Source organism: Bos grunniens, chromosome 19 (genome assembly GCF_055505025.1).
Source record: "Bos grunniens cultivar Pamir isolate PY7600 chromosome 19, Bosgru_T2T1.0, whole genome shotgun sequence".
NCBI lineage: Eukaryota > Metazoa > Chordata > Mammalia > Artiodactyla > Bovidae > Bos > Bos grunniens.
In genome coordinates this window covers 11945285-11960722 of record NC_141183.1, presented here as the reverse complement: position 1 = coordinate 11960722, position 15438 = coordinate 11945285, and the positions used below count along the sequence as shown (strand labels likewise).

General features: G+C 58.7%; 1 protein-coding gene across 11 annotated transcripts in view; it reads left to right on the top strand.

Moving 5' to 3' along the window:
• SLC38A10 (solute carrier family 38 member 10) overlaps positions 1-14915 on the top strand; it is a 41064-nt gene extending 26149 nt beyond the window's left edge. The window contains exons 11-16 of one of the 11 annotated variants that reach the window (XM_086355316.1): positions 2289-2445; positions 7660-7827; positions 8009-8461; positions 8995-9114; positions 11982-12140; positions 12786-14915. In XM_086355316.1, the coding sequence (XP_086211442.1) occupies positions 2289-2445; positions 7660-7827; positions 8009-8461; positions 8995-9114; positions 11982-12140; positions 12786-13828 (2100 nt within the window). In that variant the 3' untranslated portion in view covers positions 13829-14915. Of the gene's footprint in view, positions 1-2288; positions 2461-7659; positions 7828-8008; positions 8462-8994; positions 9115-11978; positions 12150-12785 lie in introns of all 11 variants that reach the window. The other 10 variants (XM_086355314.1, XM_086355315.1, XM_086355313.1 and 7 more) reach the window with 10 other exon arrangements.
• The last annotated feature ends 523 nt before the right edge of the window (positions 14916-15438 follow it).

The following is a 15438-nucleotide window of genomic DNA, read 5'->3' as shown; positions in this document are numbered from 1 at the left end:
ACCCTGGGCAGCTCAAATGCCAGGTGTGTCAGGGGATGAGGGGGTTCCCAGCAAAGGGTAGGGTGGAGACTGCTGCTGGGTGGGGGAGCACAGGTGGGTGTCTTATGGACAAGGTGGAGACAGGAAACACACTTTGCTGGTGGGGTCATGAGATGTCTGGGCTGGAGGCAGAGACAGGTGTGTGCGTGGCGCCATGCAGCGCTTCCTGGCTCCGTGCAAGCTCTTTGTAAGTTGAACTTAAGTTGACACTCTCTTGGCCTTTTTAAGCTTGCTGTCTCCCAGCATTGACGGAGTTAACGTTTTTTATCTTGTGTGCGATTTGTTTCTTTAACGCCAGAAAGCCTAGGGTTGAAATAAATCATTCAAAGCCATGGATGAAATGTTGCCTTTGGCTTGTTGGTCTCCTGTGGAATGTTCAGTGATGTCCCCGTAAAAATAACCCAACACAGAAACGACCAACCAGCTGTCTTCATCTCTGTGTCAAAACCATTTTAGGAGCCGCCCAGATCAGGGCCTGGAGGGGATGGGCTTCTGTTGGTGAAGCCCAGGCGCACCTGGCTCTGTCCTGGGGGCTGTGCCAGAGTACCCCTCCGCCTCTGGCCAGCTTGGCAGGCAGAGCCACTTCAGCCATTTGAGTGCTTCAGTCGGGCGCTCGCTCGGTCTTGCCCTCGTCCTGTCGATGCCATGGGGTCCAAGGCAGGACATGAAGTTCTTTTTGTTGTTTCTCAGCCGTCAGCTAGAGAAATACAAGATGCAAGGGATTTAAAGTTTCTTTTTTATTTTTAAAAAACTACTTTGGTGGTGTCTGCTGTTGCTTCTCGAACCTTCCCTTTGTGGTGAGCGGGTGTAACGTGCTACTCTTTGAACTCACAGCTGAAGCTGGCATCCACATGTTATCAAGAAAATTATCTGAAGTGGGGGACAGGAGTCAGGAGCCCTGACCCCATGCTATGCTCAGTGTTTCGGTGCTGCTCAGACACCAGGGGCTCAAACCCCACAACATCCCCATGCACACCTGACTGAGGCCGGCTGGTGGTCAGTACCGGAGGGGCCCTTTGAGTCCACGGCACTGACCGGGCCTCTCTGAAGCATCGTGGACCCTGGAGCGTGGCCAGCATTTTGCCTCTGTGAGCCCCAGACCAGCTCAGTGTTTCCAGAGCAACTGTGGAGAAAACAGACTTTCTCTCTGAGGTTCTCCACGTTGGTTGGCATCCACCTTCAGGAGCGCAGGGCCTTTCTTCCTGTCAGAAATCTTTCTTCTGCAGTTGTGTTGAGCCTGGGAAAGTCTCACCAGTTCTTTTGAACTGATATTTTTTAAGGAGTCAACGTGCCTTTCAGGAAAGATTTGAGTTCTGGCTCTGAGAGTGCGTGGAGGTAGGTGGCGGGGTCCCCCGGCTCTTCGGGCAGGCTGCCTCGTGGCTCTTCTCCGAGGAAGCAGGAGTTACTGCTTCCCAGGGAGTACCAGGTGGGCCAGGCCGGGAAGGGCAGAACGAGCTGCGCCCGCTGCCGTGACAGCGAAAGTCACACGGAGAGCGTCGGTGGGCCCCGCATGTGCCGGGGCTCCAGGGCAGACAGTGTCACAGCACGAGGGGTCCCTGTCCTGAGTCGCTGAGGGCAGCACTTACGATCAGCCTCGGGGCCATCACAGGAGGGACAGGGTGGGGACAGGGCCTCTCGGTGAGCAGCAGCGCATCCAACTCAGCTTGCTGGGTAGCACCGATGGGCACAGACCGCCAGAGGGGGCGAGGAGCCACCTCCTCACAGCCGTCCCATCTGTGCCCTGCAGCTGCAGGTGTGTCTAGCCTGCTGGGTGATGTTGGGACTAGTCATTGGTAGCCGGGCACCCAGTGGCCTGGGCCCTCTTCTGGGTGAGGGAGTGGGATAAGCAAGAGCCCACTTTAAGTTGGGTCGAGGCCTCGAGATTCTTGCTCTTCTGGTGAAAACCATCAAGGGGCCCAATCTCTGCAGCAGTAAGTGTGGGCCTACATGGCTGCCAGGCTCTCCAGGCTGCCTGGCTGGTGGGCCGGAGTCTCTCTGGCCAGCAGGCCCCTCCCTGTCACACTCGTGCCCCCTGCTGCTTTCAGGCTCCCTCACGCCCTGCCCCGCCCCCCAGCCCCATTGCTGGAGTGGCTCCTGCAGATGTGGCTCACGATTCTGTCACATTGATGAGTTAGTGACCAGTGGTCAGTGTGGTTGGGGCCTCTGCGGGCTGTACCCCACTCGCAAGAAGGGCAGGGGCCCTGGGACTGCGTGACTCCTTTAGCTCTCGGGGTATTTGTCTCATCCAGGTGGTGCTCTGGGTCGGCCTGGGCATCCTAGTGATCAGCACGCACACCACCCTGTCCGTGAGCCAGGAGACCCCCATGGACTTGGCAAAGGAGGCCGAGGGTGGCAGGCTTGAAGAGGCCAAGGGCGCAGTGAAGGTAGAGGCAGCCCAGCTCCCAGGTACGTGTCTCCCAGGTATGCACACAGGCCCGCAGCCTTCTCGGCATCACCGTGGGTCATGGGGATGTAGTCATCACTTTCCAGCTGTCTCACCTGCCCAGCTGCCTCCAGCCTATCCGGGCGATGGAGGGGGCGGGGGGAGCTCCTGGGGGCTGCTGTATGCAGCCACCTCCATGAGCTGCCTGCGTGCGGGGACATGCTGGACAGCAGGGCAGAGGTCTCAACGCCTCCCCCACCCCCATTCAGAGGACCAGCAGGTAAGTGAGCTTGCGGGTGTCACTCAACGTTTGCCTGTTGTAAGGATGTACATTTTAAGCCAGATTTTCCTGGACCGAGTCAGTGATGCGCCTCAGCTTTGTTCCCTGCTGTCTGCCCGGCCTGCCCCACAGGGGCAGCAGTGCTGGCTGCTGGTGGATTCCAGGTCCCTGTGGGTGGTGATGCCTAGTAAGCCCAGGTGGAAGTACTGGTCTCCCCGCCTACTGTGAGTGGCAGAAGGAAAGCTCCCGAGGGCTGTCCAGAGAGGCAGGTGTGTCCAGGGAGGTGCTTGCGGGGCTGGGCTGCCTGTGGTTGGAGGCTCGGGCCTCTCGGACGTGTTGCCGTCTCTGTTCCAGACTTACCTGTCTGTGCTCAGAGAGCCCCTGCAGTTACAGCACCCCACACCAACTTCCTGCAGCAGAACAGTCTCTCCTGGGGCTCTTTTGGGGGAGCCCTGAGCCCAGAGTAATGGGGCATGCTCTCTTCTGTCTTCCTTGGATGGTGAGGGCCAGCGAGAAGACGCCCCCTTTGGGAGTCCCCAGCAGAGAGGACCCCTGGGGATAATGGCACTCGGCAGAAATATTAATTGGAGTGGTCAGAAACAGCTTGGGCATCGCCACAGTGGTTGCACGGATTCAGTAACTTGGACGGAAAGAAGCTTCCTGGAGGAGGGAGGGAGATGGCGCCCCTCCACCCTTGTTAGCAGCCCCACTGGGTCCCTCACCCCCGGGGGTCCTGGCCCCAGTGCTTTGGGGACGCCCCCAGCAAAATGTGACTTGGACACTGGTTTTCCGTCTCAGCTGGCTGCCAGCCCGCCCGGTAGTGGGCTTCTCGGCATCAGCTAACGCAGCCGGCACTGGGCTGCCTGTCCCCACGGTGCTGGGCGGCCTCCAGCCCGCTGCCGGCGCGAGCAGCTGCATCCTGTCGTGGAGGCGGGCCCCGGGCTCACCTGGAGCCGCCGCGGCCACATCTGGTTTCCATTTCTTCCACGAGTCTGTAACAAACACACGGCCCCTCTTGGAACCACATGCCGTTTGTTTAACTCAAGTCTCCGTGTTTCGCGCCCCCGGCCTCCCCGTCATTGATGGGTTGCCTCGTTGAAGCGGAGCTGGGCCCGTGGGGCCTGGGCCGCGTGCCCCGCAGCCGTCCGCCCATCAGCGTGTGAGGCAGGTTTATTGGTCTCTTTGATGTTGAAGAGGCCAGAACAGTACCAACTTTCCCCAGAGCCCGAGGTGGGCTTTGGACTGGGGGAGTCCTGCCCTCCTGGGGACACATGGGCCTGGCCACCCCCAGCCTGGCACTCCCGGCAAGCACGGGGCCTGTGACATGCCTGGTGTGGACAGAAGAGGTGGGCAGGCCTTCCGGAAAGGCTAGGAGACCACTTACCGTGAGGCTGGTGGCTCCCTCGTGGGTCTGGTGAGTGGGTTTGGAGTCTGTCATGCTCCTCAGCTCCTCCTCTGAGCGTGGCCTCATCCCATTTCTTCCTCTCCCTCCCAGCCTGCGGCTTCTCTCAGTGTCAGGAGCCGCCTTGGCCACACACCTCGTACAGCTTGTCCGTCCTCCAGCAGAGACCTGGCCCTGCTTCCGCTGGGTGGGAAAGAATGGGAAGGGCTGGGACGGGGCCTGTGGGCAGCAGCACGTTGGTGCGGGGACACAGCTGGCAGAGGGTGGTCACAGGCCTGAGTGGGAGTTTGCCCGCCCCCATCTCCTTCCTAAATTTCTCTTCTGAGGATGCGTCCCTTGTGCTGCTGTGCCGGGCGCTGGTACACGTGGGCAGGAAAGCGTCTGACCACCTGCGACCGATGCCAGCGTGCCTGTGGGGAGGCCCGGCTGCAGGGCTGCCTCCCTCCTTGGTCCCCACCGCAGCTTTCCCTGTGCCCTGCTGAGAAGGAGCAGTTAACACCCTTGTGCCGCGTGACTTCTCAGTTTTTCTGCCTGTGTGTCAGATGTGGCTGTGAGCTCATCTCATCGGTGCTAAGATGACCATGCCAGCTGCAGCCGAATCTGGAAGGACTCCTCAGGGGAGGGAGGGGCGCTGCCTGCCGTGTCCAGCCCCGAGGGACTGGCCCACGGCCCCTCTACCTGCTGCATGTGGGCAGACGTACCCATCTGCAGGAGAGTGTGACGAGTGAGCCAGACGGGGCCCCCCAGCCACCCCGCTGGGGCTTTGGGTCCAGGGACCCATTGGGATTCCTGCACATCCAATAGAGCGTGCTAGACAGGGTTTCCCTTGCTGCCTAAGTCAAGAAGAGCAGGGGTTCCCAAGTAGACTTCCTCACGGCAGCAGTGAGGCAGGCACTTTGGAGGTTGTCAGGAAAGGCACTTAGAAGCAGCACCTGGCCTTTTTAAAGGGCTGGTGGCGGCTGCCCCTGCTGTCTGCACGGCCCTGGGGCCCTTTGCGTCTCCTGAATCTGGGCTTTACTTCCAGCCAACAGGGATTCCATTTGTGGGACTCTGTGTGATTTTAAGAGACGCTTTACCTTTGTGCTTGGCAGTCAGAGGACTGTTTCCATCTTCACTGATCACAGGGTACAGAGAGATGCCTCCAGACTCAGAATGGGGTCCTGCAGGGGAGAGTCAAGGAAGAGGGGCCCCTGGCCCTGACCCTGTCTTCCGAGGTGGAAGTAGTCTCGAAGGCAGATTCTCGTTGCCGTGGACAGGCCTGTTCTGGATGTCACACCCAAAAACGGCCGCACATTCCCAGGTTTCAGACCTGTGGTTGTCTGTCTGAGCACTGAAGAATTGATGCTTTTGAACTCTGGTGTTGGAGAAGACTCTTGAGAGTCTCTTGGACTGCAAAGAGATCCAACCAGTCCATCCTAAAGGAAATCAGTCCTGAATATTCATTGGGAGGACTGATGCTGAAGCTGAAACTCCAGTACTTTGGCCACCTGATGCAAAGAACCGACTCATTTGAAAAGACCCTGTTGCTGGGAAAGATTGAAGGCAGGAGGAGAAGGGATGACAGAGGATGAGATGGTTGGATGGTGTCACTGACTTGATGGTCACAAGTTTGAGGAAACTCTGGGAGTTGGTGATGGACAGGGAGGCCTACTGTCCAGCAGTCCATGGGCTCACAAAGAGTCGCGCATGACTGAGTGGCTGAACTGAACTTGGGTCCTGTGTCTCCCTGAGCCAGTCACAGAACCACCTGGTGTCCACACTAGACGAGTGACTGTTGGCTAACAGTCTTCCCAGGAGCTCCTGGTAGAGGCACCATCAGGAGGGTCTGAGTGTGGATGGGGCCAGGCAGGTTAGAAAGCTCCCCACCCAGCAGTACTGAGGCAGACATGGAGTTTCCCTGCGTGGTGCCCACTTTGGGGAGTGGAGGCCACAACGCTGAGGCTGAGAGGAGGCCCCTCCAGGCCAGGGCGCCCTCTGCTGGCCACTCCCTCTGATTCACTGCCGCGTCTGGAAGGTGAAACAGGCCAAGCCCCTGCCTGGCCTTCATCCTTCCCTGGGGTGACCACCCTGGGTGAATGCGGGCTGTTCTTCAGTTGCTAATTAGGAAGTTTGGTGTTAGTTTTACTGTGGCCCAGAGGCATTGCTGGCAAACTGTCCCCACGAGGAGCTCTGGTTCGTTTTAGAAAGCACTGTGTCCATTGCCGAGGACAGCTGCAAAGTGCCCCAGGCCCGGCTGCTGTGGGCAGGGTGGCCACGTTGTGGACTCATGCCCCTTGCTCACCCGAGCCCCCGGTCATTCCTTTGCCTGGTGATGGATAGATTTTGAGTTGGTCCTACAACATGATGGAGATATGCTTTGTTTTGTTGTGGTTTTCCTTCCCTTCCTGGCCCCCTGTCTTAACTTGGTCTTCCACTGGACAGCACCTCTTGATTTTGACCCCCAGGGGCTTCTGGCGGCTGGGGACAGGGGTGTTACCGTGGTGTGGAGCAGACACCACACACTCGGGCGAATCAGTCGCTTGATTGAACTGTGGAGCCCTGCGTCCCGCTCCTGCCCAGCGCCGACCCCCCTCTACTTTGCTTTGGGCACTAAGCCTCAGCTGCTGCAGGTGTCCCCGGCGAGCATGGCAGGTCAGCCCAGGTCCCTCCTTCTCCTCTGGGGGAGGGAGCAAGCCCACCTGAACAGGACTGTCGTGAATCCCCCCAGAGCCGCTTTGGGGTCCCACGACTGCGGGGCATTCCGCCTCCCTTCTTGCAGGCAGCTTGTGCCCTGAAGGCGGAAAGCGGTTGCTTGGGGCCTCTGGGATGAAATGACTTTTTAAATCTTCCCCCCCCCCCCCCGATAGTATTTTAGTTTCTGCCACTTTTGCCTAATAGGTAGAGAGTGGTTTTGTTCATGGACAGAGTTTCCTAAGGGGCTCCATTTGGGTCACCCTCGTGGCCCTCTCCCCGAGGGCCCGCCGTGACTGAACTGTTGGGCTTCTGGGAGGATGAGGAGGCCCATGGGATACAGGTGTGTGCAGGAGGCCAGCTTTGTGGGCTGTGCCTCTTTCTCACCTTCCTTTTGATAGGAATTTTTACTTCTGCAGCAAGAAGTTGACAGAATTGCAAATCAACCTCCCATAGGCATTTTCCTTAAGCATTTTTCTGCTCCCCTTTCCCCTTGGCCTGCAGCAAGGGGTTGGTTGGGCTTAGGGCGGGTGATGGTCCCCAGGAGGGATGACGTTGGGCACTTCCAGTTCCCAGGCCTCAAATGGCAGGTTCTTGCTGCCACCTGGTGGTGATGGCCAGCTTTATGCGGGGTATCGCTCTTCTGCACCCAGTTAGGTATAAATTGCATTTTGACATATTTTTGTTATGAATACACATGAAAAATGACAGTTTTCTGTGCTACTTAGCTGCTAATGATTGAACAGGAAAAAAAAATAACTGCTTAGGCTCTGCCATTCGCCTGGGAAATGTGATTACAATCCAGGGAAAACCGCCCAGTTGCCGTGCTGATTGGCGGTGTAGCCATGTGGAAACACCGCTCAATTATCTGTGCCGTGCTTACAGGCCAGAATCCAATTGTGGACGTGGCTGAGGACGGCCGAGATAAGCCGAAGCTGCCAAATGAGAAAGATGAGATGGAGCAGGCCCAGATTAAGGGCCCCGTGAATGTGCCCCCAAGGGAAGACGCCAAGGAGAAGCAGGAGGCGGCACAGCTGGATCGCCCCGGTCAAGGTGCTATGACTGCCTGGGTGGGGGTGTGGGGGTCGGTGTTCACGGGGGCGGGACCTCAGCTGGACATCAGTCACGTGGTTGGTTGGTTCACAGACCTGAAGAGGGAAAGCTGCCCTGGGAGGGAAGGCTGAGTCTCCCCCACCCCCACCCCGGCTCCCCAGCATCGTCTGTCTCCTTCCAGGAGTTGCAGTACCTCTGGGCGAGGCCCACCGTCACGAACCCCCTGTGCCTCACGACGAGGTGATAGTGGATGAAGGTCAAGACCAAGAAGGACTGGAGAAGGAGCGGCCGTCCAAACACATGGATGAAAGGGCCCTGGGGGGCAAGGGTCAAATGGTGCCACCCCTGCTGGATTCAGGACGAGAGAGACCCAGACAGGACCAGGCTTTGGAGGCAGCGGGCGGTCTTCCCAAAGATTCTCAGAAGGTTCCAGAAGAAAATGGTCAGCCAGCCATTGAGCCTGTGAAGGAGGACCTGGGGCAGGGCGACAGGGGCGTGCATCAAGGGCCCCAGGCAGTGCTCCCCGAGGGGCAGGACGTCCTGGTGGCAGGCGCAGGGGCCAGAGCAGACGGTGCCTTGCTGCCTGGCCATGCCGTGGGGGCCATGGGCAAGCCGGAGGAGAAGAAAGAGCCTGGTGGGTGTAGGCTCCATCCTGGTGGGGCCCGGGAGAGGCTGGGGACGGGGCGGGAGATGCTGACCATCCTTCCTTCTGTCGCGCTGCCTCTCTTTTCTCGCAAGATGAGCTTGTGTGTGTAGCAGCACTGATGCAGCTGTCGGGGCTTGGCAGCTCCTCTGACATTTGTCACACACTTGTTCACCAGACCCGTAAGTGCCAGGTGCTGGGCTGCTCCTGCGTGTCTGGGCGCACACGGGGCGCGGCGCGGGCCTGACGGGTAGCTCCTTGTTAAGTGCCATCTCAGAGCTACTGACAACGGTCCCCGCATGCTAATTGACGAATGTAGTTGACACTGGCTCCCTGCCACCAGACTGTGAGATGTTAAATATTTTTTTATTACCTCCCTGGTGCTCATCAGGTTGAATATACAGTACCAGGGAGGGAGGGCCAACGTGGAGGGTGATTTTAGGAAATATCGGCCTCCTCCTCTTGTCCCCCCTCCACCTTCTGAGTTTTCCTGCAAGCCTCCTGAGTCTCTGCCTTGTGTGCAGGTGGGAAGGCTCCCCTCCTGGAGGAGAAACCAGGCCCGGGGGCAGCGCCGCAGGCAGAGCCTCGAGAGCAGAGGACCGAGGAGGGACAGGGCGGGGAGCACGCCGGCAGCAAGCTGGAGGGTAAGGCCTTTGCTTTCTTCCTGCATCTTCCAAAGGCTTGGAGATACTGCCGCTTCCTTCTGGAAGCGGAATATGGCCCAGAAGGAGACACAGGCCCGTTGTCTTGCCAGTTTCCTGCTGAGCAAGGATCTTAAATAGCTCCCCTGCCAACTAACAGCATTCTCTTCTCCCTTTTCACTTCCTTAGATGTTTTTAGTTTCTTTTCTCCCCCTTTAAAAACAAACAAACCTGTCACTGTCACGTGACTTTGTATTCCCATTTGTATCTCATTTCAAAATAGACACGTTAATATTTCCAACAAGTTGGCCAGGTGTGGAGGGCATTAGCGAGGGTGGGAGAGCCGGTGGCTCACTGCTGTCTTAGCACTTCCCTGCCACCGTGGCAGCAGCTCCCACCCGGTCTTAGCTGGGGCTGGGTGGGGACCTTTGTACCCACCTGCAGTGAAGACCTAGCAACTGTCCCAAAGCGAAAGCTTGTTTAATCTTTTCTGTCCAGTGAACAAAACTTGCTCTGCATCCTCCTCCAGACCTTCATGCCCATTTTGGGGTGCTTCCCGCTCTCTGCTTTTGATGCCCCCCTCCTCACAGCCCCACCTGGTTGGGCACTGCCCTGCACTAAAGGAGGTGGTGGCAGCTCTCCCAGCAAAATGATCACTCTTCTGGTCTCTTTGGTCCCCATGCTGAACCCCCGTGGGGTCACCCTATTCGCTAGCGGTGTCCACAGAGTGGCCCCTGGGTGTTTCACTGTGTGCTCCGAGAGTCTGGGTCTGTATGTGGGCATCATGGTACAGCGCTCAGGTGGGTTCATGGGATGCTCATGCCCTGCTGCCCCACAAGCTGCTTCCCAGAAGGTCCTGCAGCCTCGGGATAGCCGGCCCAGAGCACCAGGCCCGGGAAGGCAGCCGAGCCTCTGCACGCAGAGGCCAGGAAGGCAGAGCTGAGGGTCCTGGGTTTCCTGTAGCTTGGATGCTGTGGAGTTCTGCATGTTGCTGTCTTTGGTTTCAGTCTGTTTACTGGTCCTGGTCCTCACAATCTGTTACCTAATCTTGTTTGATTCTTTGACTTTTTCTTTTCTGAAAGAACTTTGATGGTTTCCTATTCTGCCTTTCTCCAAACGCCTCTCAATGGGATGCACAGCTGAAATCAGAAAGATGGTGGCAGGTAGGAGTCGGGAGGAGCACCACAGTGAAGGTTTTTGTGGGGGTTTAAAGATGAGACAGCAGACAGTGTGAGCACTGAGTCCGGTAGCGCCTTGCATGTGGTCAGAGCCCGGGATCCACACATGGTCTGTCCCCCAACTGGGCTCAGCCACAGCCCCTCAGGTGGGGTCCCCCTTGATGCCCCAACCCGCTCACTTCTAGTCCACATGCCCTGGTGCCCCTTAGCCCCACTGGGGCTCCGCCGTGGGGCGCCACCACAGGACAGCCAGGTGCAGCCTGTAAGCATCTGGGCACTCCCAGAGATGGGGCGGGGCCTGCGTGTGACTTCCGCCATGTGCATGGCCTGGTATTAATGTGCTCTGCACGTGTGTTAATATCTGTGCAGCTCTCATGCCATCCATGAGTCTGATCCCTGTGGTCCTGGTGGGCCGCGCAGTTGTGCACGGAGCTCGGGCTGAGGGCTCAGTTTATCACCTCCACTCTGCTTCCCGTCTGTCCCATGTTGCTTCTGGCTGGACATGGCGCACTTCCCCCCCCACCCCAGCCGTGGGCTAGGGCTAGTCCTCCGAGGAGCCAGTGAGTCAGGGGGCCTGCTCTTTAGGAACCCTCCCTTGGGGACAAGTGGTGTTGGCAGCATGGTCATGGTCAAGGGAGCTGGTCTGGAACTCTGGGATGGCTCTGTGCACATCCCTTGTCTGAAGAGGGTGAGGGGAGCCCTGAGATGATCCACGGAATGTAGGCTTTCTCAGGCAGGCGTCTTGGTCACCTTAGGATGTCTGGATGTGTGTCTGGTGGAGAACAGGGGGCTGGATCACCCGGGCTGGCCAAGGGACCCATCTTCCACGTGCTTAGCCTCAGCATGTTCTTCATGGGCACTGGCCTCTTGGGGCGAGCCATGGCAGTTCCTGGGAGAAGGCCAACCCTGCCCTGTTCTGGGGGGTCACAGGTCACTGTTGGGGAGGACAGGCCAGCACACCTGCATGTGCCCAGCATGGGGGCCCCGCGCTGGGGTGTTAGCTCTCGCCACTCCCAAATGTTCTCCTTTCTTCGGATTTGAGCTTTTCCATCTGACAACCTGTAAAGTTACATCATCTTTCAAAGCTTCCTGTTTAAAGACACGTGTTATAAAAGTCCCTTAAACCTGGACTGCTGGCTCTACAGAGCTGACCCAGTGCTGACGTGTTTGCAGTGCGTTATGAGCTTTCCACACCCAAGGTGTTCAGCCTTGGGGCCTCTTCTCAGTCCACAGTCTGGGGGGGGCCCTTCCTACACACACCTGCTGCAGCTGGCCTGCTCCCAGCTCACCTGGCGCTCCTCCCCTGTCAGCTGCAGCCAGCTTCCCGGGGGAGGCGGGGCCGGCGGGAGCACTGGCGCAGCCTTCTCACTGAGGTCCCAGTTCTTGTTGCTGCTGAAGGGGAAGATGGTTCTGTTTGTCTTTAAAGTTCTCACCTTGGAGGAAACTCTCTTAAAAAGCCAGTATTCTTTTTTAGAATAGTTGATAGTTCGAGTCACCAGCCCAGATCGCTGTCATTTGTGGTCACAGTGCGTGGGTGCTGGCTCAGCCGGGTAGAGGGGAGTGCCCAGGAGGTGTCCAAGGGAGGGGCCCACAGGCCACCTTGGCCTCCCTGCATGTATCATACTGCCCTCAGCCCAGCCAGGTGCCTTTGTAGCCCCAGGCTCTGACCGCGTGTGTTTTCTGCACCAGAAGCTGGCCGGGCGGAGATGCTGGACCACGCTGTACTATTACAAGTGATCAAGGAGCAGCAGGTGCAGCAGAAGCGCCTCCTGGACCAGCAGGAGAAGCTGCTCGCGGTGATCGAAGAGCAGCATAAGGAGATCCACCAGCAGAGGCAGGACGGCCAGGAAGGCGAGGACGGCAAGTCCGGGGGAGGGAGGGGGAGAGGGGCCGGGCAGGCCGGGGGTGGTTGCTGCACCTGCTCAGGGAAGAGGGGTTGTCACTTTTAAAAAAGAATTGTGCTTGTTTATGTATGTATGTATTTTTGGCTGTGCTGGGCCTTTGCTGCTTGGGCTTTTCTCTAGCTGCAGAGAGCCGGGGCCACTCTCCCACTGTGGCATGCTGGCTTCTCTCGTTGCAGAGCACAGGCTCTAGGCAGTAGTTGCAGCACTTGGGCTCAGTCGTTGTGGTCCTGAGCTCAAGAGCACAGGCTCAGTACTTGTGGTGGATGGGCTTAGTTGTTCCACGTCACGTGGGATCTTCCTAGATCAGGGATCAAACCCATGTCTCCTGCATTAGCAGATTCTTTACCACTGAGCCACCAGGGAAGCACAGGGGTTGTCCCTTAATTCATGAAAGCCAGAGTCGCCTGCCCCACCACCTCCTCCCGCCCCCCATCCCCGTTGGATCTGTGGCTCTGTGGTCTAGAGTCCTGCTGGGCGAATTTAAGCAGGTGTTTGTATTCCTTGATTGCTGGTAAGCTGGCTTCATTTAGTCACTGCGTCGGTAGCTCCTGCTCATCTCTGTGGCTAAATGGGTACCTGACTTCATTTGCAGTGGACGTGCAGCCTGAGCTGGGGGTGGCCGCACCCAGAGGTAAGGAGCAGGAGGTCCATGACGCGGGGATGGCGGAGCGTCCCCCGCCGCAGCCTGTGGAAGTCCTGCCCGGCGCTCCTGGGCGTCCTGCCGCTCCCCAGGGGCACAGCCAGCGCTCCGTGGAGGAACCTGAGGGGGCAGTGGGCAGAGCCCCAGCTGCACCTCCTGGCGGCGCTGACCCGCAGCCCTGGGCAGCTCCGGCTGAGCCAAGGGAAGGCCGGCAGGGTGCTGTGCCTGAGGCTGAGGGCGCGGGCGTGCAAGAGCGGCTCCCTGTGCTGGAGCCTGCCAGGATGCCCGGGAGCCCAGAGCAGCATGGGGCTGGGGATGTCCCCGGGCAGAGTCGGGATGTTTTTGGTGGAGGCGCCCATGAGAAGAAGAAATCCGGGAAGGAGGCAGCAGCTGCTGGTGCGGACACTCAGGAGGCAGATGTGCTGGGGGTGGGGGCAGCGATTGGGGCCCCTCAGGTAAAGTCCCAGCAAGCGAGCCGAGACCGGGCACCTGGAGGCAGGTCGGGGGTAGCCGCCCCCCAGGCCCAGGTTGTGTTACATCAGCCGGAACACCGGGCTGACCCTGCTGGAGGACAGGGCGGGCAGCAGGGTGGTCATATGGAGATGAGGAAGGAGGCCCCCGGCAGGGAGCACGTGCCTGCTCCCTGGGAGAACACCGCTGGCCAGGAGCCCGAGCAGAGGCCAGACCCTGAGCTCGGGCCCAAACCCGCCATACCTGGAGATCAGAAGCCGGACAACGCCAAACCCAACCGGGACTTGAAAGTCCAGGCCGGCTCCGACCTTCGGAGGAGACGGCGGGACGTAGCTCCTCTGGCAGAGGCAGGGCTGGCCCCGAAGGACGGGGTCATCATTAGCTTCAACTCACTGCCCGAGGTGCAGGTCAACGACCTCCGCAGTGCCCTGGAGACCCAGCTGCACCAGGCCGCTGGGGGCGCCCTGCGGGTGGTCCCAGGCCGCCAGATCAAACAGCTGCCTGGGGCCCTGGAGGAGCCCTGAGCCCCACTAAGGCCAGGGTGCTCCGGTCAGCTGGTGAACCTGGACCACGGCGGGTGCCAAGCCCCAGAAGTCAGGCCCGGGGTGGAGTGACGGCTCTGCAACTGCGGCCACTTCCAGGCTGACTCTCTCATGATTCAGCTCCCTTCCTGCAGCCTTGAGGAAAACAGCCACTCCCTGAGACCAGGAAACACGACCTGCCACCTCTGTGGCTGTGGGAGCCACTGGGGTTCAGGTGGCGATATTGGGGCTCTGAGTGCTGACTGCAGCCCTGGCTCCCCGGCTGCCATGAGAGGCAGGTGTTACCCCGAACTTTAATTCCTTATTGATGTTGTCTGTGACTGTCAGTACAAAGCCTGAGTAAATGCTTCTGCCTTCACCCCGTCTCACAGCAAGTGCTGCGTCAAGACTGAGAGGCTGGACAGGCCTGTGGGTCCAGCTGCCTCCGCCCTGGTGCTCTGCTCTGCATACTTCGGTCTCCCAATTGAGTGGTTGTGAGATTTAAAAAGTAAAACAGACCACTGCTGTCTGGTTGGTGCCGAGGTGAATCACCCAAAAGCTCCCATGCCACAGACCGAAGCCGTGACCACGAAACCTGGGTTCGAGGCCCAGTGGGAAGGGGTGCATGGCCTCACTCCTCACTGCTTCTCACTTCCTCCAGGGCAGCATCTCCCCTGGGTTTGCACCCATGGGACTCATCTTTTGGGAGGGTTTTTGTGGTGTTTTTGTTGTACTTTGTTTTAAGGGGCAGAGAGGCCAGTGATCACCCCCGAGCCGGGCTGGTCAGCAGGTGACCTGACATGCTGGGATGTGCCCTCAAGAGCCTGGGGCCTTCACCTGCTTTGTGCTTTGGGCTGTGTGTGCCTCGTTCCCCTCTGGGGGCGGGGGCCGCTCCAGATCCTGCCCCAAGGGGTCCATGGCGGGGAGCCACTCACTGATCACTAGCCAGGGCTGCCCAGGCCACGTGACAGCTCCGGCCTTGGTCTTGGCTCACCTCTCCCCTGTGCCTTTTGAAATGGTTTTATCGTTTACTGTGATTTCTATGTCATCTTGAAGCCTCAAAATGAATAATAAAAGGAGTGGAATCCTCTGGAAGCCAAGCTGATTCCCCACGAACCCTGGGCACTGCTCACACGGAGGGGAGCTCAGTGAAAGGTGTCCGGGTCCCAGTGCTTCCCGCCCTCCATTCTTAACTAAAAACAATTCCAAGCAAACTGTACCAGCTGGAAATTTCCCCCAGGTTGGAACACCGTTTGTGGTTTTGGGGTGGGATTGCGCATCCAGCCCTGTTTACCTGAATCTCTCACCTTGACCCAGCGTTCTGTCTTCTCAGTTTCTGCAAAGATAACTTCCTCCTCAGAGCAGGGGCCGCAGCCTTCTGAGAGCAGCAGCGCAGCCTTTGCCATCGCCTGCCGTTCCCGCACCTCCGGGCGCTCAGGGTCTTCTGTCCCAGTCAGTGCTGTCCTCTCCTCAGGGTTCTCCGCTCCCCTCCCCTCCCGTCCTCTCCTTCGGGAAAGATCTGGGTAGACCTCGGTGGGATCACCATGACCAGTACTGCAGGGAGCCAGGAGGGGCTGGGAGACAGTGCCTTGCTTTCCGACCACAGACCACCC